The 24,683-nt window shown below is 34.6% G+C and overlaps 1 protein-coding gene across 8 annotated transcripts in view; it reads right to left on the minus strand.

Annotated features, from left to right (window-relative positions):
* LOC145245740 (carnosine N-methyltransferase-like) overlaps positions 1–24,683 on the minus strand; it is a 380,463-nt gene that overhangs the window by 260,821 nt on the left and 94,959 nt on the right. For 7 of the 8 annotated variants that reach the window (XM_080107334.1, XM_080107333.1, XM_080107332.1 and 4 more), the window contains exon 6: positions 2,054–2,167. In XM_080107334.1, the coding sequence (XP_079963460.1) occupies positions 2,054–2,167 (114 nt within the window). Of the gene's footprint in view, positions 1–176; positions 616–939; positions 2,168–24,683 lie in introns of those variants that run through there. The other variant, XR_013863030.1, reaches the window with a different exon arrangement.

Genomic DNA, 24,683 nt, shown 5'->3' on the forward strand with positions numbered 1-24,683 from the left:
AATTTGTGTGGAAGAATGAAATAAAATAACACAAGACACACGTAAAAAGTTCGTAGATTGCTTCAACCATCTGCATGCTGTATGATTATGCTACAAAATACTAGGTATTGTTTTGTAAATGTGTTGTAAACTTTTGCGGTGCTAATTATTGAGTTTTCTTTTCGCATCGTGTTAATTTTTTTTTTTTTTTTTTTTTTTTTTTTTTTTACACACGCATAACAACTTATCAAGGCCACAGACCACTCGAGGATAAGGGTTAAGAGTGTACAGTAGTCAACTGGACAATATAGTAATCGTTAGTAATGGAAATTCGGTGAATTTGTTAACTTAAGTGGAACGGCTCATCAAGAACTTGTTTACGCTGGACTTGAAGACAACCATATTGTAGTCAGCTGGAAATTATTATCGTTTATTTTTCCCATTGTTCCTATCTTATTTTCAATACATTTTCTATGGGCACTGTATGTGTGTAGAGGTGTGGTTCAGAGGCTAAGGAATGAGAGAAGAGTCTAGCTAATGGAAACAAAGTCATACATATATATACACACACATATATATATATATATATCGTAACAGTTTTATGGAACTGATGATCATCAAGCCAAATCATTTACACTATACTGAGGGAATATGTAATTAGTGAGGATTGAGGATATATGTTGCATGGAGAGATATGATATAAGACGGATATGATGGATATGTAATGAAGGTCAGTATTAGATCTGATGATCTCAGAGGAGTACAGTATAGGTAGATGTGCGCAGAACAGGAGACTTTGTTGGTTTGGTCACCAGAAAAGAATGGCTGAGATTGCTTTGATTAGAGTCTAGCTAATGGAAACAAAGTCATACATATATATACACACACACATATATATATATATATATATATATCGTAACAGTTTTATGGAACTGATGATCATCAAGCCAAATCATTTACACTATACTGAGGGAATATGTAATTAGTGAGGATTGAGGATATATGTTGCATGGAGAGATATGATATAAGACGGATATGATGGATATGTAATGAAGGTCAGTATTAGATCTGATGATCTCAGAGGAGTACAGTATAGGTAGATGTGCGCAGAACAGGAGACTTTGTTGGTTTGGTCACCAGAAAAGAATGGCTGAGATTGCTTTGATTCATAGATGAGATAGCAGGGTCAGTTGCCAGGCGAAGGAGGAAGTGATGAGGATAGAGTTGAGAAAAAGATGGATAAATAAACATCTGTCCAAAACTAAATTAGTTTGAACGTAAATTTCTAAAAGCCTTTCAACACACGCCAACTTAAAATAGAAGACTAAACTTTCCGATCTTTTTCTGATAAGGTTATAGAGAGGGTATTTTTGAAATAGTTTATTAATCCAGTAGGAGCACATGACTAGCCCCGAGAGATCATATGGAGTGGGATTTGTTCCTCATAGCCAACAGAAAAATATAACGATAATGAAATATCCATGGAAACCAGTTGGTGATTGTTGATCAATAAATTAAAATAATAAAGCAAAGCATATATATTTATAATTCATCCTAAACAACACAGTCCACATAAGAGATATCAAAATGAAACCGTTCTTGTCCAAAATTCCCCCTATATTAAAAAAGAAAAAATGTGTATGTTGTACATACCCATGACACAACACAAATGTCATATTCCAAAAATCATGTAAATTGATCAAGTAGTTTCATTTGTAAATTATAAAATCAAATTTTATGAGGAAGCAGAAAGGGATTGTTTTGTGTTGCCATCTTGAAGAAACAAAGGTAGATAACTCCACAAGACTTTAAACTTGCAAGATCAGCCTTGTAGTGCCTACGATTTCCCATTAATCCTTAAAAATTATTTTCTTTGTACAATTAAAACTATTTGATCAAAAATATGATTTCTGGAATATGATTTTTTTTGTTCTGTGAAGAGTACGTACATCATACAGATTATTCTAATATGGGGAAATCTAGATAACAACCAAGGAAGCCACTAAAAGAGAAAATGAAAGAAATATACAACATAAAAACAAGAAAATTGCTAACAAAAACAGGTTTTACTTACCAAGATTTACCCAGAATCCTCCTGGTTTTAAAATTCTCCATATTGTTTCGACATACGAAATGATATTGTGAGCAGTGTCAATAAAAAATACTGTTGCCACACAGTCCCAGGAATCTGAAAGAAAAAAAAAATCTTATTTAACGTCGATTCATTAATTTGTAATTCATTTTGATCAATTCATCGGCGCAACTCATTAAGCATGCTATTCCGATGACTTACTTTTATCAAGGTGAAAAATGGTCACAATGAGAAAGCTAAAATCATTGATTTTACCATCTGGGTGGAATGCAACCCCTGACCCTCCTCAGAGCAACATTAAAAATAACAAAAGTATTGCATAAACGATTTAGTCAGGTGAGCATTAAAAATAAATTTCCAATCAAAATACTTGTGTGGGGGGTGAGGGGATTTACAGTTATAATCCAAATACATTCGATAACTATGCAAACGATGATGAGACAAATTACAAAGATGAGGTCAGGATTAGTAAAACATTTTAGCAAAAAAAGAAAGAAAAAAAAGAAAGAAAAGAAAAACAGGCAAATTTACTTTTTAAACTTAATCATTAGATTTATTCGGACATGAACAGAGTTTTTTATGATTTACATTGGTTAATTCCACTGGAGTATTGCTGTCACATTTTAGGAGATGCTACTTAGAGAACTCCTCATTGCCATCACAAAGTCCAAAATCAACTTGGAAATCTAGTGGGATGAGGAGTTGAAGTTTTCTATTCCTTACAGATGAGGTTTTGCCCATCTCTTCCTACTTTATCATTATTTCTATGGAAGCTACTCAACCCCTCTAGGGGGATGCTATAGTAGTTGAGGTTTACATATGTTTGCTAACATAAAAACAAAAAAACATTAACTCTTACAAACAACTTTTAATGAATTATATTTGATTGAACAGAAAAATTTTTAACATAATTTTCCTGACCCTTGAAACTCACGGCTCTTAGTTAATCGATCCAGACTTCTATTTTAATGTCTCAGCTAATGAACCCCCTATTTTTACAAGAACCCTAAAAATATTCACAAACATTCTGTTTTCCTATAGCTGCAAACCTTCCATTTTAATCGTATATAAATTATAATAAAACTAAAATATGCATTATATATGTTTGAAGCCAAAACAATGCATTATAACAAAATAAACGGACATTTATTTTGTTTGAAATTTATAATGAAATTCATTATGAATTTCAAACAAAATAAATGTCCGTTTATTTTGTTATAATGCATTGTTTTGGCTTCAAACATATATAATAAATATTTTATTTTATTCAAACTCAGCCAGCGCCTCTAAGGAACAAAAATCTTAACATACATAAATTATCTTTTTTGTGAATATATGCTTTCTTAACTCATTATTTTGTTTTGTTTACCATATGACAAGGTTTCTGTTTTTTTTACATTTGATTATAAAAACTCTGAAAAACTTTTCACTGAAAATATTTCTCTGGATCCGACTAATCCCAAAAATATATCCCTTTTTTACAAAATACCCTAAAGTAAAACCCAAAAACTTCTTGTAAACAACTTATCAGAGACAAAAATATATTCTTCAGAAAATGGTTGGAAAGTTTGTTTTTGTTTGCTTTTTTTTTGGGGGGGGGGTATTTGAAAGGATATATAAAAAACATTGTTAATAAAAGGAAATGAAGATGTTTAAAATTTGCAGAAACATAAGAACTAAAACACTTCATTATTGCAGTGTTTATAAGCGCCTACCTCAAAGAAAAGCCATTAAATCTAATCCACATATGTGGAATCAGTATTGGGCTGCCATTTTTTCTTTTATTGAAAATCGATTACATAAATATAATTAAAAATGAACTGTACATTTTGAAAATAGTTTCCTTTTCTTTTTTGTAGGATCAAAAACTAAAATTTGTGCCAAGTTGGAGTTTGTGTTTTCTGCCTGAGTATGGCACATATGGTTCCAGATCCTACTGAACTCCAGATCCCTAAAATAAATGCTTAGATTAGATTCTTAGCCAACTGAGTGAATTGTCCCCCTCCATCCCCAATAGGGAACCTCCAAGATGCCCACACCCCAATTCTTTCTTTTTTTTGTCCCACCCCAATAGGTGATCTCCTCTTGGAGCAACTTCAACTTCATATATTCCTCCGTAGAAATCCGTTCTTTCTGAGTTAAAAAAAAAAAAGACTCCTACTACTCAAATCAAAATCATCGAAACTGTTATAAGAGAAAGAAAGGATGCACATCAAGACGAGAGACGGAAAGATGAAAAAGAGAAAAGACAGGAAAAGACAAAGAGAAAAGACAGGAAAAGACAGAAAAAGATGAAGCAAGAGAGAAAAGAAAAAAATTCCAAGTCGTAGCGAGCTGGAAAAAATATGCTTTTTTGTTTTTATGGATTTTTTGGGGTTCTTTTTTTTTAAAGTGGAGACTAGTTAAAAAGCAAAGAATTCATATTCAGCAATTTGTAAATTCAGAAATCCACTTTTCTGAATAAAATTTAAAAAAAAAAAAAAACGCAGAATTATATTAAAAAGCAGAGAATTCATATCCTGTGAGAGATTGGACTCATCTAATCATAATTATAGTCAGTAATTTCCCCCACACTTTATCTGTGCCTAAATCAAAATGTAGATTCCATGAACAAAGCTTCTTTCTGAGAAGTACACGCCTGTGGAATTCTCTCCCATTTGCCTGTTTCCCACCTGACTACAATTTGGATGTCTTCAAGTCCAACATAAACAAATTTCAGATTAATCACCCACTTAAGACACTTTCCAAGGCCGCTGGAAAAACGGTGGGATCCTTCTATTGATCCAGTAGATATCTCACTGCTGATGCTATTCTCTATCTATATAAGAGCCAGGTACGTCCAACGATGGAGTACTATTGCCACATCTGGGCAGGAGCTGCTAGAAAGGACTTATCCTGCCTTGATAGAGTTCAAAATAGACTTCGTAGCCTTGTGGGGAATGTTCTTTTCTCTTTCCTGCAACCTCTTTCTCACAGAAGAGATGTTGCGCGTTTTTCTCTGCTTTATCGTTATTTTCATGGCAGGTGCTCGGCTGAGCTCCATTCTATGGTCTCCCTCGCCAAACTTTCACAAGAAACACCCGTCTAGCAGAAAACACTATCACTAGTTTCCCCCACTCTTAATCTGTGCCTAAACCTAAGCATAGATTCCATGAACAAAGCTTCTTTCTTAGAACTGCACGCCTGTGGAATTGTCTTCCGTTTTGTCTGCTTTCCAGCTGACTACAATATGGTTGTGTTCAAGTCTAACGTAAACAAGTTTTTGATGAGCCGTTCCATATAAGTTAACAAATTTACCGAATCTTCATTACTAAAGGTTACTACATTGTCCAATTTCTACTGTACACTCTTTAACCCTTATCCTCGAGTGGCCTCTTGGCCTTGATAAGTGGTGATGCCTATGTAAAAAAAAAAAACAATCTCCAATACCAACTATTACTACGATATTATCCCATTGATTACTGTACACACAATAACCCTTATCCCCAAGTGACTTCCAGGCCTTGATAAGTGGTGATCCCCATGTAAAAAAATAAAAAAATAAATAAATAATAAGTAATTCTAAAACTCTGTGGACTTTGCTTGCTTTCTTGTATCTTGTCTTCAACAATCGGGTGATTCCATCTTTTAAAAAAGGAATGATAGGTGGAGTTATATGTGTGTGTGTGTGCGCATGGGGAGGGGGCACAGAGGCCACAGAATAAGGGTGCAGTGTTGTACGTTTTGGTTTCAATTCTAGCTGATGGCACCCAAGTCATATATTTTGTTAGTTTTGATCTCACTACCATATATTAGGTTCAATATGATAATCAATAGAGGATTGGCTCTACAAGAAAACATAATCAACATGAATTATACCATCATATTAAAGCATATCTTACGACCGGGCAACACCGGGATAGCCTGCTAGTAATATATAAAGATGAGACATTCTGATTTTCAGACCTTTGTGATTAACATCATTTGTTATACAAGTAGATTCCATTTTCCAAGTCATTTAAGGCAAACATCAGTGAGCTGTTCTAAAAAAAAAATGTTTTTCGAATCGATTTTAATATTCAATCCTGATCAACATTTTATTTTTGGTTAGTTTTATTTAGAGGACTTTACTCACACACTGTCACTCATTAAAAAAACAGATTTTATTTAATAAGAAACAGTATTTCATGCACCAGCGTTAAACGCATTTTGATTGGATAATCATATTTTAGATTTATACCATCCTGTTCATCATGGTAAATTGCATCAATTTAAAACGTTTTTTAAAAAATTTTATGTTTGTTTTTTTTAAATAAATATATAATTGATGTAGACTTTTTCCAAAGAAGAAGACATACTCGTAGCAGATGGCAAAAATGGAGAAAGGAACTTCCAGTGACATAAACGATATTATTGAAAAGTGGTTGCCTAAAAGTAAATAGTGTTAAGTTACGATTGTAATTTATGCATTATAAATTATTCAGGATTAAAATTTAATTCCTATATTAAAGCATGAAATCCAGTTATTCAAATATTTATATATTTATTTAAAACACTGACTAAAAACATGTCCTGCCAATTTTAATGATGAAAAGATACTCACATTTGATTTTACAAATACTTTCTAATTTTGTTAAAAAATAATTTATAATAATTATAATTAATAACAAATTTTTAAATTAATTTTTAATAAATGTTCAATATAAATACTTAAAGGATTTTTTTAATAATTGTTTTAAAAATTATACAAATGTACAAACATATTTATCTTAACATAAAAAGTAAACATTTCAAGGGAAATAACTCTTATTCTTTTATTAGGAGTGTGTGTTCATTCTTTTTAAGTGATTCTTTTTTCTCGATTTAATAATTGTTTTATAATAGTCACCAGAATAATATTTTTTTAATGTATTTTCTGTAAGTCCTTCACATGATAAATACAGCAGTTTAAAATAAAATTCATCTGTTCAATCCGAATGTTCAGCAATTGGAATCCTTTTTCAAAATAAAGGTTCAACTGACAGACTAAGCCTCTTACAAAGATGTAAGGATGCATCTATCAAATGGAGAAAAAAAAAAGGACATATAAAAAAAGGATTTTAGAATCTCATTTTATGATCAAAAGAGGACAAGAAAGGATCGAAAATAATCATGGCAACAAAATTTCAAAATTATCTTCTTTTTATTGGGCGGGATAGGGTAGTTCTTGCCTTTTTATTGTTCTTTTCTAATGAGGATGAGTAGAGGAGGGGAGATTGTTTGAATTTCAAAGATTTTCCTTTTCAGAAAGCAAAAGAAATTTTGCATTGAATTTTGAGGAATATAGAGACTTCAAAGTTTGAAACAGAAATATACATAGATGTAGTGTTGGGAATCCCAGCTTAAATGCTATCTAGGTAGTTGTAGAAATAGCAAGTGATGTAGATATATTTTCGATTCCCATCACCGAGTCTAGTGAGGTCACAGAAGGTTAGATTTGACATCCGTCAAACTCAAGTCACCTTTTGTCAACCTAGTTAAATGCACCGGAAATTAGGGGTAACGGGAATTGTGGTCGTAGGTTTCCGGTTGGCGACCAGATGGAGAATGGTTTTGGGCTGCAGATGGAACAGACAGGAGATTAGGGTCTCTCCGCAGCAACCAGGGTCCATGATAGGCTTGCCTTTAATAAAAGAATCGAAGCTTCAAATCCATCTTGTGTTATCGATGCATCTGCAGCAGTAAGTACCACTCCCCATAAGATGGTAGCCCAGCGACAAGAAGATATCATTTGCTGGACAAGGCAAGCAGGTATGTATGCATTATATATTTGTGCATACATGTTGAGATCCTTCAAGGCAAGAAACTGGTAAGAATAAGAGCATACACACACCCACAGAAATAAGAACATACAGACTTTAAAAGTATCCTTAAAAGGAAAAGTAAAAGCAAACGTAATAGCAACAGGAACGTTCATTAAGTAGAAGAATAAATAAATAATAAACAAGACGCAAAAGACCATTTATAACATATATATATATATATATATATATATATATTGATAGATAGAGAGAGAGAGATTTTGGCGATTCAAAAAATCTTTTTTTATTATTTGGAGCAAGTGAGAGTTCTCACCTTGTCATCATTTTCTAAGAAGGATAAAAAAGACGGGAAGATAATTTGAATTTCTAGGATTTACTTTTTGAAAGACAAAAGAAATTTTGCATTCATATTTAGTATAGAGTTTTGAATAATACATAGACTTCAAAGTCTGAAACCGAAATTATGTGCAACAAAGCCACTGACATGTATGTAACAGCAAGAGCATGACACATCTGCAAATGACCAAGCGGTGATGTGAGGTGATGTCACAGCAGAGGAAGAAAAAAAGAACAGGGAGAGAGAGAAAAAAATAGCATGGTCAGCACAATAAGTTTTTTTTTAACCACATGTCAGCACGAGAGAGACTTTTAATCATGTAGTGGCAGGATAGGACTTTTAAGCATGTGTCAATGCAACAGGAACATTTTTTTTTTAAATGTGAACTAGCAAGTACTCCAAACTTTTAACAAAATTGTCGGACAACCATGTGCTTTGGGGCAAGCTGCAGACTTAGCAGTTGGTCGTAGCTGCAGACTGAGAAACTTAATTGATCCCAAGAAGAAAAGTAAGAATGCTACTGTATTGTCACTGGCTTGGAAAATATGTGTCAGTGGTTTGCTATTTTCTTTCAACTGAAAGAAAAAAAAGCTTGAGTCGAATTTCTTTCCTTGTTTTTGTGAGACTTTTGTATGCAATGTTGGGTCAGTGTTAAAGTGTAACAAGCACGTTACATGAGATTATTTGGCACCATTAAGATCAAGCCTTTTGCACAAAAAAAAAGTTCAAAATTAAAAATTAAAATAAATCACAGGAGAAAATGCAAATAAAGGAAGAAACAACGAATCAAGTCTAGAAGGAAAACTTGGAGGAAAAAAAAGTAATTTTTTCCTACTTCACTTTTGAAATTTTTCTCTTCTTTTGTTTTCTTCATTATCGCAAGATGTAAAATTATAGGAAAATAGGGGAAAATTGGAAATGGTGGATGAATCGGATGATCAAGCCTTTATGTGCTTTAGACTTAACATGCAACATAATATTAGTTACTTTTATTTTCTCTACCGCTCTCCCCAACCCAGGACTGTACCCTAATAAACAAAGTCTGATAGCATAAATACAGCAATTTCCCTCAACACTAGCGCACAAGTGCATGTATTTGGTGACTTCAATGTCTACCACAGAAACTGGCTTAGATTTTCTACTTACACAAACAAAGCTGGTAGCACAACACATAGCTTCTCTATATCTCATTCCCTACCAAAAATTGTTACGTTTCCAACCCGTTTCCCAGACCAGCAAGAACAACACGCATCACTTCTAGATCTGTTTCTGACCACAGTTCCCAATGATTGTGTTACGAATGCCCACAGCCCATTTGGGAACGCTGATCATGCAGTGATAATGGTTGAAATTGCCCTAAACTCTAGGGCCAAAACTGAAGAGCTCAAAACAACGAGATATTATAAAAAGGCTGACTGGGAAGCCATCAGGGATCTCATCAGAGATGCCCATGGCAAAATATCTTTTCACTTCCTGCTGAACAGTGTGCAAATGAGACCACTGAATGGTTCAAAACTGCAATTGAAGCACATGTTCCCATGCAGAAATTTTATAGCAAGCCCCACTCTCCCCAATGGTTTACTTCTACTTGTGCAGCTGCCATTGCGCAAAGGCAGCATACATACCACAGATTTAATCGACATAAGTCCAGTTCAAACATACAGAAGTATATAGAAGCAAGAAGTAACTGTAAGAAAAAAATAGAGACAGCAAAGAGAATTTACTGAAACCACCAAAAACGCATCGAAGCACAGAAATTAGGGGCCCGTGACTTTTGGAAAATCTACACCAGTATAGTAAATATTGGGCAATCAACAATTCCCCCACTATCAAAAAATCATGAGGTTGTTTGCTCAGCAACTGAGAAGCTTAACATGCTTGCCAGACGGTTTGCCTCAAACTCCATACTGGACCCTGCTAACCACCCCCTTCCAGACTTTCCTTTGTGGACGGACGCTACACTAGATGCTCTGAAAATCACCCCTGCTCAGGTGTATGCTATCATAAAAAATCTTGACACTTCAAAAGCATGTGGACCTGATCTCATCCCAGCTGTGCTATTAAAAAAGTGCTCCGCCGAAGTAGCTCCAATCCTCTCCAAACTTTACAACAAATGCCTTAATGAATCTTGCTTTCCTGCTTTGTGGAAAACTGCTTTTGTGGTACCAGTTTTCAAGAATTCTGGTGAAAGAACTGACCCAGTAAATTATCGCCCCATTAGCCTCCTCCTACTTTTCGCCAAAATATTTGAGTCCATAATTAACCAAGCTCTAGTCCATCACCTTATAGATGCTAAACTTCTGACCAATCAACAATACAGATTTAGGCAAACCCGTTCCACAGCAGACATCCTCACTGTAATCTCTGAACGTATATACCATTCACTGGACAAAGCAGGGGAGGGTAGAGCGGTAGCTCTAGATATATCTAAGGCTTTTGACAGGGTATGCCATGAAGGTCTTCTTAGGAAAATCAGATCATACGGTATCACTGGAAGAATACTTAACATAATTAAATCCTTCTTAGATAAGAGAAAAATCCAGGTTGTCCTCGATGGTCATACATCTAAACAATATGATATAAATGCAGGAGTGCCTGAATGGTCTATCCTTGGACCTCTTATTATTCCTAATATTCATAAATGACTTCCGTGACAAAATTGTCTGTGAGATAGGTATATATGCTGATGACACCACACTCTATAACAGACACAACAGGAAAACAAATGAACACATATCTAAAGAAGTGGCAGAAACACTAGAGGATGACCTCCGATCCATAGTGGAATGGAGACAAAAATGGGTAGTCACATTCAATGCTGCCAAGACTAAACTTGTTTCCCTCAATAATTACAAGAAACCTTCTCTATCACCAATAGCAATGGCCAAAGACTCTTTATCTGAAAGTACATCTTTTAAATTCCTCAGCCTAACGTTCACAGGAAACATGAGTTGGAACAATTACATTTAGAGCATTGCCAGGACCACTGCGAAGAAGGTAGGCTCTCTCTACTGTGCAAGAAAGCTACTAACGCCCGAAAGTATTCTGTATCTTTATAAGACCACCATTCGCCCATGTATGGAGTATCATTGTATTTGGGCTGGTGCATCTGCTATTAGTCTCTCGCTCCTAGGCAAGGTTCAAAAGAGAGTCGCCAACCTGATAGGTCCTGAACTGTCATCTAAGCTTCAGCCTTTGTCCCATCGACGAAATGTTGCATCCCTCTGCCTGTTCTACAAGTACTTTAATGGTAAATGTTCCAACGAACTGCAAGCACTTGTACCCCCTCGACATAGATACCCCGGACAAACCCGACAGGCAGCTAAATCCCACCCCTTCACAATAGAGATCCTTAGATGTAAGAGAGCCTTCTACTCCAGTAGTTTCTTCCCCAGAACCACTAGACTTTGGAATTCCCTTCCGGGTTCCTGCTTCCCCAACTGTACTGACATGTAGAAGTTCAAGTGTAACATGAACCAACATCTTGCTGCTCAACTCCCCACATAGTACCCCTGTAGTTTATGTCATTGATAGTAGCCCCCTACATCAAAGTGGCAATGTGCTTCGTTTGAGGTGAAAATGTAATAAAAAAGGTAAATGAGTGAGTTGGGACATATGGGAGGATTTTGCTGGTGAATTCACAAAAGTAGTTCATGATATGGTTGCTTCGGTGCAGATCAGCTCACACTAAAACAGTGTGCATGCCGTGGGGGATAGAGATAGGCCCATGTATAAAGTGCAGACAAGTGACCTTAGCACAAGATATTCTGAGTGACATTTTACTTTTTTATTCATTTCTAAGTTTTTTTAATAATGTCTAGTACTTTTATGTTTTAGTATTTTGTTACTTGGATTCTTATAAATTTAATACTGAACAAAAAAATATTAATCTTTAGAATCATCTTTCATTTTAAAACTAATGGCAAGTAAAATTGCTTGGTAGTCAAGTAAGATACTTTATGTTAACTGGACATTATTCTTTAATCTGAAGCTCTTCATGAGCAAAAGATGCAGCATCACTATGATGTGATAAGCATTTATGGTACTTACAATCCTCGGATTCAAAGATGGAGGATGTGGATAACAACAAATTTGTTCAAAGACAGTCTGAACATTGCTGAGAGAATTCGTATAACGAATCAGATTTCCTAGTGATGGAACATCATTTAGCTATGAGATGAAGGAAACGTGGAAATTAGTGATAGGGATTCTGTAGGTTAATGGAACCCTTATCCTCGAGTGGCCTCTGGGCCTTGATTTACCATCTAAAAAAAAACAAAAACAATAAGTAGTAAGTGAATACACAGAGTGCTTTCATTGGATGGGAGATCTGCCAAAGATTAATGAAAAGGTCAACCCTAATACTGCGGAGCAGCACTGGAAAGTGATAAAACAGGACAATGCAATAATTGTTGAATCAGATTAAGTCAGGTGCATGGATAGTTTTGTTAAGAATTTCGGTAATTTTAACCAAAAAACAAATTTGGCGTTCGGTATGAAAATCACATGAGCACAAGGAGAGAAATATTAATGATATGACGATAAGTAGGAAGGATAAAAAATTGTGGAAGTAAATGAGAAAGAAAACTCACACAACAAAAACGTAACAAAAACGTAACAAATTTTGGAATACAATTAACAGCTGTTATGTCGAGATTAACTGACTTTATTACTAAAAGAAAAAATAAACTGACTTCTATAATATAAATCTCACCTGTCTGTTTAAATGTATGTATGCATGAATGTATGTCTGCCTAAAACTTTCGACAAAGGCAACAAATTTTCATGAGATTGGTATCATTTTGAAGCTCGACCTTTCGGACAACAAATATAAAAAAAATGGCCAAAAACATTAATTTTTTCATCCTCAACAGGGAAATTTTCTACAGGGAGGGTCGTTTTTTTTCGCTGATATGTTTTGAAAGTCATTCAACCCTCGCGTCCATGACATCACATAAAAGGCGTTATTTCGACCGCCCGTGATGTCACAAGTACGGTAGGCACCGCGGTAAGACCGTTTGGGTTTTCTTTTCACCTCTTTTGCCTCTGGCGTGTTATGGGTTCAAGCCAGTTTACTACTCCAATTCGTTTTGTCTTGTTTTGTTTTTTTTGCGCTTGCAATTTTCCTTTCTTTTTCTTTTTTTGTTCAACCAACACCCTTACACACACCTCCAGTTTCTTTTCCGCCTTCACGTCACGGGTTCAAGCCTGCCTGTCTACTACAACTTTTTTTTTTTTTTATTTGCTCAACACACATCTCCAAACACTCGGGCAACGCCGGGCACCCAGGCTAATTATTACTAAAAGAAAAATACTGACTTTATTACTAAAAGAAAAAATACACCATTTATATTTGGAGGAATTCCTAACGCAAGACCAACAAACATTAAAGACTGTTCAATGGAACTCAGATATGGTCTATCCTCAATTTAACTGGTTTTGTTACATTTTGTTAGCATTCAAAACCTGAAATATTTTGGCTCTGATTAAGTGTAATTTCTGAAGGCACAGAAAACTGTTCTCAATATTAAGAGTTTCCCCTTTTCAGCATATTAAAATGTTGTTTAATATTTAGAAAAGTTTGGTGAAATTGCTTTTTTTTTACAAAAAATTTAAAATAAAAAAGCAAATTCTGACTAAGAAAAAAGGTAAAATGAAAAGGTTGAACAAACTATACACTAAGATATTTTATTTTGATTTATTTATTCACAACCGATGATGATTTATTAATGTTTATTTGTTTGAACTGTTGAGTATTTTTGTTGTTTTCTTTTATTACGTTGGCACAGATTTTAATAAATTCTTATAAAGAAGGAATTGGGGGGGGGCATTAGAAGGTGTGTAACAAAACCACCGACACATATATAGCAGTAGTAGTATAGTGTATATGCAAATGATCAAGCCGTGGTGCGAGGTGACATCACAGCAGAAGAGGAATAGCGTGATAGAGACTTAATCATGTGGTGGCGCAACAAAACTTTGAAGCACATGTTGGTGCAACAGGAACTTTTAAACAAGATGCAGGACTTGTTAGTCCTCCAAACTTTTAACAAAATTGTCAGACGACTGTATGCCAAGTTGCAGACATAACAGCTGGTTGTAGCTGCAGACTGGGAAACTTAATTGATCCCTAAAGGAAAAGTAGGGATCCACCCATATTGTCACTGGCTTGGAAAATTGTGTCAGCGATGAAACGACCTTTAATAAATGCCTTTTGTTTCAACTGAAAAGAATCTGTTGACTTTCTTTCCATTTGTTCCTTTGGAAAATTATTTAGAACCATTAGGAAGGTTGTACAACATTTTTTTTTTTTCATCTTAGGTAATATTCTATCCAGTATTCTCTTATTGAATTATAATCAACATGAACTACAAATGTACAGTGTGCTAATAGTCTACTTGTTGGGTTACTATCAAAATTATCTTTATGGGCTTTAAGTGTAAATCTAGGTATTAATATTTCTGTCTCTGATAATTTTCTTAGCTGCCAGATGGCACCAATCAATTCCTAAACCTACACTATTCTGTATATTTACTATGAAGTTCTTTGTGTGTGTACACACACACAAACACACATATATATCTGTTTCTTTTTTGTTGATAAGATGTTTTTTCAATTATATTTCACTCTTCGTGTATACCAATTCTGTTTGCTTAGAAGTTCAATGTATGTTAAATATAATAACAGAACACGTATAAAAGAATAACAGTATAGCTACATTCCAATATCCAAATATTTATTTTCATACAAAACCACTTCTTCGGCATGATAAAATTTCAGTACATTTTTTACAGCTCCATTCCATTACACAGAAATAATCAGTTATTATTATGTCGATACCAACTCTTTTCATACATATACTCCTCAGAACAAATAAAAATTCTTTGCTTAAAAAGAAAAAATGTATGATAATATAATGTTGTAAAAAAGAAAAAAAAAATTCATAGAAGACTCAACATTCCAGCAGCCATCTTGGTTCATATATATATATATATATATATATATATATATATATGTATGTATTTTCAATGAAGTTTGGTTCAGAGAAATTAGATACACAATTCTATGAATCCTTTAAGTGTTTACAAGATAGTGCTAAATAACAGGTAGAGGAAGTATAAATTTCTATTCATACAAACATTTCTATATGCATATATGTTTCAGCCACAGGTGAAGTTATTAAAATGAAATTGAAAATTTTCTTTTAAATCTAAAAGCCAGCATACACATGTAACTGAAAAAATAATTAGAAATCTCACTTTCTGTTTTTCTTAATTAAAACTAGCGGGACCTGTGCAATTTCCACAGGGGACTCATTCATATGTGATATATTGATGTTGGCATTTTATGTTCAGCATAAATGGAGACGCTGATATTATTGTAGCTCTTTTGTTAAAACTGCAAAAGTATTTAAGCTAGCACAAACGCCCCACAAAGCCCGGTCGAAAAGTATGTTTAAATATGATATTTTAATTTTTGCAGAATTCGTATATATTATTATAGAGTTAATGTTCAATCGATTTTTATATGTTATAAAGTTGCGATTTCAAAAATAAAATCCATATGACTTGGGTGCATTAGCTTGAATCGAAACCGAAACAAAAACATTAAAAAAAAAAAAAATATATATATATATAACTCGAGTTCCTTCAGCCATAATCGAAACCGAAACCAAAACTTATGAAGAATTCTTGATAAAATTATTTATAAAAAAAAAAAAAGATGATTTAAGTGCCATCAGCTACAGACGAATCCAAAACCAAAACTTATCAAGAACTTGTTGCGAGGGTATATTATAATTCTTTGACAAGAAATAGAAAAACATAACAATTAAACAACCCGGATGTAAGCATGACACATGAAAGAACACACATGCTATCGCATTTTTATATATAGATTATTTACAATATAGTTGATTAATATATAGATTATTTACAATATAGTTGATTAATATATAGATTATTTACAATATAGTTGATTAATATATAGATTATTTACAATATAGTTGATTAATATATAGATTATTTACAATATAGTTGATTTTACTCAACAAAAAGATGTTGACTGTAATAACACAGGATTTCAGAGAAAAGTAAAATAAGGGATATCTTATCTTGCATCTACCAAAGGTGTGCAAAGATGTATTTTTCTCGATTATTCTTCACATTAATTTATATATATATATATATATATATATATATATATATATATATATATATATATATATATATATATATATATATATAGTAAATTATAAAATGTATATGGCGATTAAGCTACACTGAATATTCCACGTTTCATCCACCCACTCTAGGACTCTTCGAAGAGTCCTAGAGTGGATGAAACGCGGAATATTCAGTGTAGCTTAATCGTCATATACATTTTATAACTTACTAACTAGCTCTATCTACGTATTGAGCACTTTTGAAGTAAATACTTAAAGTTTACGCATTAATCTATACTTTCGTATATTAATTTTATGTGAGTAAATTAAGTAGTTATATATATATATATATATATATATATATATACTAGCAAAGTCCCAACTTTAATTTTTGACCTTGACCTTGAAAAAAGATTTGGTCATGATCTGTTCAGTGGGCTGCAGGAGTATATATATACATAGTCTATGATTTTGACCATTACCTTGGAAAATGGTGTGCACCATCCCTAGGTGGGGGGACCATCATCATGTCATGATTGGTCCAGTGGGGTGGGCTGTAGGGGAGTTATACACGCAGACACACACAAATGTTATGCATGTTTTTTTTCAATTATATACCACCGTTTGTGTACACCAATCCTTTTTGTTTACAAGTTCCATTTGTTAAATATAACAAACGAATAACAATATGGCTACGTTCCAACTTCCAAGGTTTTATTTATCTTACCAATCAATTCTTCCAACATATCACAATTCCTGTATGCTTTTTACAGACCTATTTCGTTACACAGAAACAATCATTACTTATGTGTCAATATTGACATTTTTCTTATGTATACTTATCAGAAAAACAACTTTTTTTCTTAGAAAAAATGGGCATGACCATAAAAAAAAAAGAAAGAAATGTATAGAAGGATTCACATCGCATGTTAATTTAAGTAGCCATCTTTGTTTGAGGTCTACCTAAATTAATACATGATTTAAATTTTTCTATACATTTTTTTATGGGAATTGCTCCACACAAAGCATGAAGCCACTTGATGTAAGGAACTAACGAAAACAAAAGATGCAAGATGCCTATTGACCATAGTCATGATAAGACCAAGATTATAGGTAGGAGGAAAACAGTCAGCTTGAAAAGAGCTCCGCAAACTTGCAGCTCTCGGAAAGTAGCTACTGGAATAGGAATGTGTATTACAATGAGGTATCAAAACAGTTAATTGATGAAGACCACTAGACCAACAAATCAAATGAGCTGGAACAAAGGAAGTACACAATTCTGAGGAACACATGCCATAATTGTATTTACAGAAAAGACCGAGACAAGCAACATCACATCTATCAGAAAAAAGTAGAGAAGCAAGGGTGGAGTCAATCAAATTACAGATACGTTTCTGCAGCTAATCAAATTTATGCGTACACGATTTGACAGAAACATTTTTCTCACTTTTTTTTTTTTATTCATCTTCTTCCAACTTCTGACGAGCATATGTGATTCTTTGCTTGAAATAAAAGACAATTTAATTAACTTATTCCTCAACCATTCCTGTTACATGTTTGGCAACAAAAATGGTTTCAAAGAATTGCCATCATTTTGTACAAGCATCAAATAAACTACAGTCAAGCAAATTGCTAATAATGTGCACGTACGGACATGTGATCCAAGTGAGAGGAAAAACAAAATAATGACAAGCACGATTTCAAGATGACTTGTCAGGTATCTTTCTAAACGAGATCCTGCAAAAAAAAAAAAATGAGATGCTGCAAAAAAAGATACAGATGACTGGTGTTATGTCATCATCATCATCATATTCGGTTTAATGTCTGTTTTTCATATTGGCATGCATTGTACTGCTTTAAACAATTGACTTTAAAACTAACCTATCTCTGACCAAGTCTTTATATATCATGCTTCAAGTCCATTCTTTATCACTTCTTCCCATGTTTTCCTAGGACTTCTCCTGTCAACTGACCCTACTACCAAAACCGATCTACATTTATAAACCGAAGAATTTTCATCCATTCTTTCAATGTAACTGTTGGAGTCGCACCTCTAAAGATTCTGATGATGGACTATTCCCAACATCATTTCCGGTAAGCAGGTTTTGCTTTTAAATCTGTTTGGACCCAAGACTCAAAAGGAGATAGTCGTAACATTACTTGTCCTACAACCAAGCGGAGTTCCCACTCAACTAATATATTTGTCTGTATTTCTGTTAATATATTATTCATTTCATTGTTTCCGAGTCTTCTTGTTATTCCTTTCAACATCTACACCACAATAGTAACCATATCATTAATGTCTCCTATTTTGCCTACATCTCTCTATACCAATGGTTCCCAACCTTTTTTACATGGCCACACACTATTAAGCTCTTTAAATTTTCATGGCACACCTATCACAAAACTGAATATTTTCTACCCATAAAGCCTTTTTGCAATCTATATAATTATAAAACTCAAATGACCTTGTAACGGGTGTTGTAACCCAACATCCGGTTTACGACTTGCGGTTGCGCATGTGTACATAAACATAAACCCATAACAGCATAAACAAATAAACACAAATTGCTGAACCGGTTTCATTCAAACAAACGGACGTCCTTAGAAAAGCGAATATCTTAAATTTATTGAATAAAAAAAAAAAATCAAGATATGGGAAGCAAATGCAAAACATGATTACAAATGATACGTATAATCATCGACCTGTTTCATATATTATACTAAATAATCAACGCGACAGTAAAATAATACGTTTTATTGTCGCGTGTTGTTTTACTGTACGTTTTCAGTGTCCCAATTTTTTTTTTTTTTTTTTTTTACATAAGCACACCACTTATCAAGGCCAAGAGGCCACTCGAGGATAAGGGTTAAAGAGGGTGCAGTAGAAATTGGACAATATAGTAACCGTTAGTAATGGAGATTCAGTAAATTTGTTAACTTATATGGAAAGGCTCATCAAAAACTTGTTTACGTTAGACTTGAAGACAACCATATTGTAGTCAGCTGGAAAGCAGAAAAACGGAAGACAATTCCACAGGCGTGCAGTTCTAAGAAAGAAGCTTTGCTCATGGAATCTAGGTTTAGGTTTAGGCACAGATAAAGAGTGGGGGAAATTAGTGACAGTGTTTTCTGCTAGACGGGTGTTTCTTGTGAAAGTTTGACGAGGGGGGGGGCATAGAATGGAGCTCAGCCGAGCACTTGCCATAAAAATAAGGATAAAGCAGAGACAAACTCGCAACATCTCTTCTGTGAGAAAGAGGTTGCAGGGAAGAGAAAAGGACATCTCCTATGAGGCTACGAAGTCTATTTTAAACTCTCTCAAGGCAGGGTAAGTCCTTTCTAGCAGCTTCTGCCCAGATGATGGCAACAGTACTCCATCCTTGGACGTACCTGGCTCTTATAAATTTCTTACAAATAAATCTACTTTAACCCGCTGACAACCATAAGAGCATTTTACAATGGCGATTTACCCATCGCTTTCCCTTTTTTTAATTTATTCTCCATTCTTTAATACACCTTCCTTAAAAACATTCATACATTTTCTTCAACACTACCAACATAAAAAAATAACACCGAAAATGTTTTTTTTAAATTGTGTTACAAATAAACAATCAACGCGACAATAAAAACGTATTTTTTTATTGTGTACGTTTTCAGCATCCCAATTGTTTTTTTTTTTCGTGTTTAAATTAAAAGATGTATCAAAATTTGAATTTAACTTTAAGTATTATGTTATCTGTTCAGTGCAGTTATACTTATAAGTATAGCAAACCACTGATAATTCAATGGCTGTAATTTTTTTTTTTTTCAAAAATTAAACAATTATAAACAGAACGACTCATAGAAATCCATATTCTTTTTTCATTTTAATATACTTTCTCAGAAAATTTCACAGAAGAGATGTTGCAAGTTTGTCTCTGCTTTATCGTTATTTTCATGGAAAGTGTTCGACTGAGCTTCAATCTATGGTCCCCCCTCGCCAAACTTTCACAAGAAACACTCGACTAGCTGAAAACACTATCAATAATTCCCTCCACTCTTTATCTGTGCCTAAACCTAAACATAGATTCCATGATCAAAGCTTCTTTCTTAGAACTGCACGCCTGTGGAATTGTCTTCCGTTTTCCTGCTTTCCAGCTGTCTATAATATGGTTGTCTTCAAGTCCAACGTGAACAAGTTTCTGATGAGTCATTCCACTTAAGTTAACAAATTTACCGAACTTCCATTACTATCGATTACTATATTGTCCTTTTGACTACTGTACACTCTTTAACCCTTATCCTTGAGTGGCCTATCGGCCTTGATAAGTGGTGACGCCTATGTAAAAAAAAAAAAAATTTCATAAAAATGTTTCTGTTATGTCATTAAAAACTATTTTCTTTATGTCATAAGCGTCACACTCATACATTAATTCCATAGCTAATATAAAATAATTCATTTGTATAAGATTTCTTTTTGTTGAGAAACTGAATCCTGATGGACATATTTGTGCTTCATCAAAAAAATCTCTTTAGCAAAAAAAAAAAAAAATAAATAAATAAACGTTTCTGAAAATGGATTTTTTTTTTTTTTTTGATAATTGTCATCTTTTTACTGACAACCGCGAATGTCAACTTTGATTATTGGCTGAATCGTTAAAGTAAATTTGGAGCCAGACGAGTTGTTGGGGAAAAAAAAAAATTTTTTTTTTTCCATTTACAAAATCCTTTTCTATCTAAATCAAATTTTTAAAAAGATCTAAATTTTCATAGTTTCCCCATCTTTCTCAAAAACTAACCCAGTCTAATAATCACTACAATAATCTCTACTATTATATAAAAGGAACTTTGTATGTTCGTTCCCTATGTACTTAAAAACGGCTGTGTTGATTTTTATGAAATTTCACACAAAGGTACTTTATGTGCCTAGCAGTGTTCTTAGATAGGTTTCGTGTTGAAATGTTTTCAATAAGTATTGATAATCAAAATAATCCAATGAAAGAAGGAACAAACAATTTTGACCAAAGTTAACATCTTACACAACCTAACACACAAGTGCATTTGAGAAGTTTTATTACCACACAAGCTGAAAGGTTCAACATATAAAATCAACAGTAGGTTCTTTGATATGACATTCGAAATGAATGTATCTGCTTAAAGCACAATTGCACCATGATACTTGATTTTGCATTCAAGCCATCGGGTTATAAAAAATAATTTTATAAAATCAACAGTAGGTTCTCTACAGTGCAATGTAGACTACAATAGATTGTGAATTTTGTAACTGTGAGAGGCATGTGAAGCTTCTTCTAGGTGCATCGCGATGGGTCCCCAACTATATCAAGTAAGCAATCGATTTGATTGAAAAATGGGCTATTTCATCGATTTCGATGACGATAAAAAAAACATGAGAATGTGAGATGTTCATTGATCATCATTCAATCCTGGGCAACATTGGGTCACCCTGCTAGTTTATTTATGAAAACTAGAATTTTCCTAGTTATGTATGCCTCAAATAATTTATAATTTGATGTAATGAATTGGTATAAACCGGGTTCTTCCTTCTTACAAGAATATGATTGGTTAGATAAGCCATAAATATTGATTCGTGAAGTTACCTGGGAGAGATGGCGAAAGATATGCCAAAAACCCCTACACTAAGGATATACCAGCTACAACCCCGAAAATAAGGTGATTTAGCATATTATTACTTGAATACGGCATAATCACGTTGACGCACTGGTTCCTGTTGGATCACCAAAGTTAAAATGGGTGACCATTTGGGAATTCCAGGTACTATATATACTCTCCGCTTTTGACATTGTTTCCAGTCATTCTGGACCTCTTCTTGTGACTGGGCTCAGTGTTGATTCAGGAGAGGTGTGGTTGGGGATTGCACAACCCTTGCTTCATAATTACACGTGCAGTTGCCCTTACAGGGGATATCCATTGTTTTTCGAGACTGAATGGCGGCTTTCACTTGAACACAGTAGCCAAGACCACTCAGTTACTTCCAACGAATATACCCCTTTTGCAAGATACATAATTTTTCTCCAACTCTCCTAATAATATTAAACCAGCAGTAACAATGTGAGCCATTGAATATCTCAATTTAGATTTAAATAAACAATTAGGCAGGAGCCCTTAATAAGTGCATTAGTAAAACAAAAAAAAATGGAGGTGCTAATATCAGAAGGAACAAAGAAAAAAAAAGTGTGAACAGGAACAAGCGAAAAAAACTAGAATAGAATTTTTTTTTTTTTTTTTTTTTTTTATTTCATTTTCACCCCAAACAAGGCAGATTGCCACTTTGGTATAGGGGGCTACTATCAGGGGTAACATCTACTGGGGTACTCTGCTGGGATTTGGGCAACAAGATGTCTGTTCACGTTACACTTGAACTTCTGCACGTCAGTACAGTTGGGGAAGCAGGGACCTGGAATGGAATTCCAGTCTAGCGGTTCTGGGGAAGAAACTACTGGAGTAGAAAGATCTTTTACATCTAGGGATCTCTACTGTGTGGGGATGAGATTTAGCTGTCTGTCGGGTTTGTCGAGGGTGTCTACGTCGTAGGGGCACAAGTGTCTGCAGTTCGTCAGAGCATTCTCCATTAAAATACTTGTAGAACAGGCAGAGGGATGCAACATTTCGTCAATGGGACAGAGGCTGAAGCTTAAATAACAGTTCAGGGCCTATCAGATTGGCGGCTCTGTTTTGAATCTTGTCCAGGAGCAAGAGACTAGTAGGAGATGCACCAACCCAAATATGACAGCAATACTCCATACATGGGCGAATGATGGCCTTATAGAGGTACAGGATACTTTCAAGTGTTAGTAATTTTCTAGCACGGTAGAGAGAGCCTACCTTCTTTGCAGCGGCCCTGGCAATGTTTTTAATGTAATTGCTCCAACTCATGTTTCCTGTGAATGTTAGGCCAAGGAGTTTGAAATATGTACTCTCAGATAAAGTGTCATTGGCCATTGCTATTGGTGATAGAAAAGGTTTTTTGTAATTATTGAAGTGTTTCTGCCAATTCTTTAGATATGTGTTCATTTGTTTTCCTGTCGTGCCTGCTATAGAGTGTGGTGTCATCAGCATATATACCCATCTCAGAGGCAGTTTTGTCAGGGAGGTCATTTATGAATATTAGGAACAAAAGATGTCCAAGGATAGACCCTTGGGGCACTCCCGCATTTATATCATATTGTTTAGATGTACGACCGTCGAGGACAACCTGGATTTTTCTCTTATCTAAGGATTTGATTATGTTTAGTATTCTACCAGTGATACCGTATGATCTAATTTTCCTGAGGAGACCCTCATGCCACACCCTGTCAAAAGCCCTAGATATATCTAGAGCTACCGCTCTGCCCTCCCCAGCCTGTGGTATATACGTTCAGAGATTACAGTTAGGATGTCTGCTGTGGAACGGGCTTGTCTAAATCCATACTGTTGGTCAGTCAGAAGTTTAGCGTCTGTAAGGTGCCGGACTGGAGCATGGTTAATTAAGGTCTCAAATATTTTGGCGAAAAGTGGGAGGAGGCTAATGGGGCAATAATTTGATGGGTCAGTTCTTTCACCAGAATTCTTGAATACTCGTACCACAGAAGCAGTTTTCCAACAGCCCAGAAAGCATGATTCATTAAGGCATTTGTTGTAGAGTTTGGAGAGAACTGGAGCTACTTCAGCTGAGCACTTTTTTAATAGCACAGCTGGGATGAGATTGGGTCCACATGCTTTTAAGTGTCAAGGTTTTTTATGATAGCATGCACCTGAGCATGGGTGGTTTGTAGATCGTCTAGCATGGTGTCTGTCGACATAGGAAATTGAGGTAGGGGGTGGTTTAGAGGGTCCAGTGTGGAGTTTGAGGCAAACCGACTGGCAAGCATGTTAGCCTTCTCGGTTGCTGAGCAAAGAACCTCGTGATTGTTGGTTAGTGGGGAAATTGTTGATTGCCCATTATTTACTACACTGTTGTAGATTTTCCAAAAGTCACGATTTCCTAATTTCTGTGCTTCAATGCGTTTTTTAGTGGTTTCAGTAAATTCTTTTTAGCTGTCGCTATTTCTTTCTTAACGTTACTTCTAGCTTCTATATACTTCTGTCTGTTTGAACTGGACTTATGTTGGTTAAATCTGCGGTATGCATGCTGCCTTTGAGCAATGGCAGTTGCGCAAGTCGAAGTAAACCATTGAGGAGAGTGGGGCTTGCTATAAAATTTCTGCATGGAGATATGTGCGTCAATTGCAGTTTTGAACCAGTCAGTGGTATCATTTGCGCACTGTTCAGCAGGAAGAGAAAAAATATTTTCCCATGGGGCATCTCTGATAAGATCTCTGATGGCTTCCC

Source organism: Euprymna scolopes, chromosome 23 (genome assembly GCF_053919585.1).
Source record: "Euprymna scolopes isolate OS-2025 chromosome 23, ASM5391958v1, whole genome shotgun sequence".
NCBI lineage: Eukaryota > Metazoa > Mollusca > Cephalopoda > Sepiida > Sepiolidae > Euprymna > Euprymna scolopes.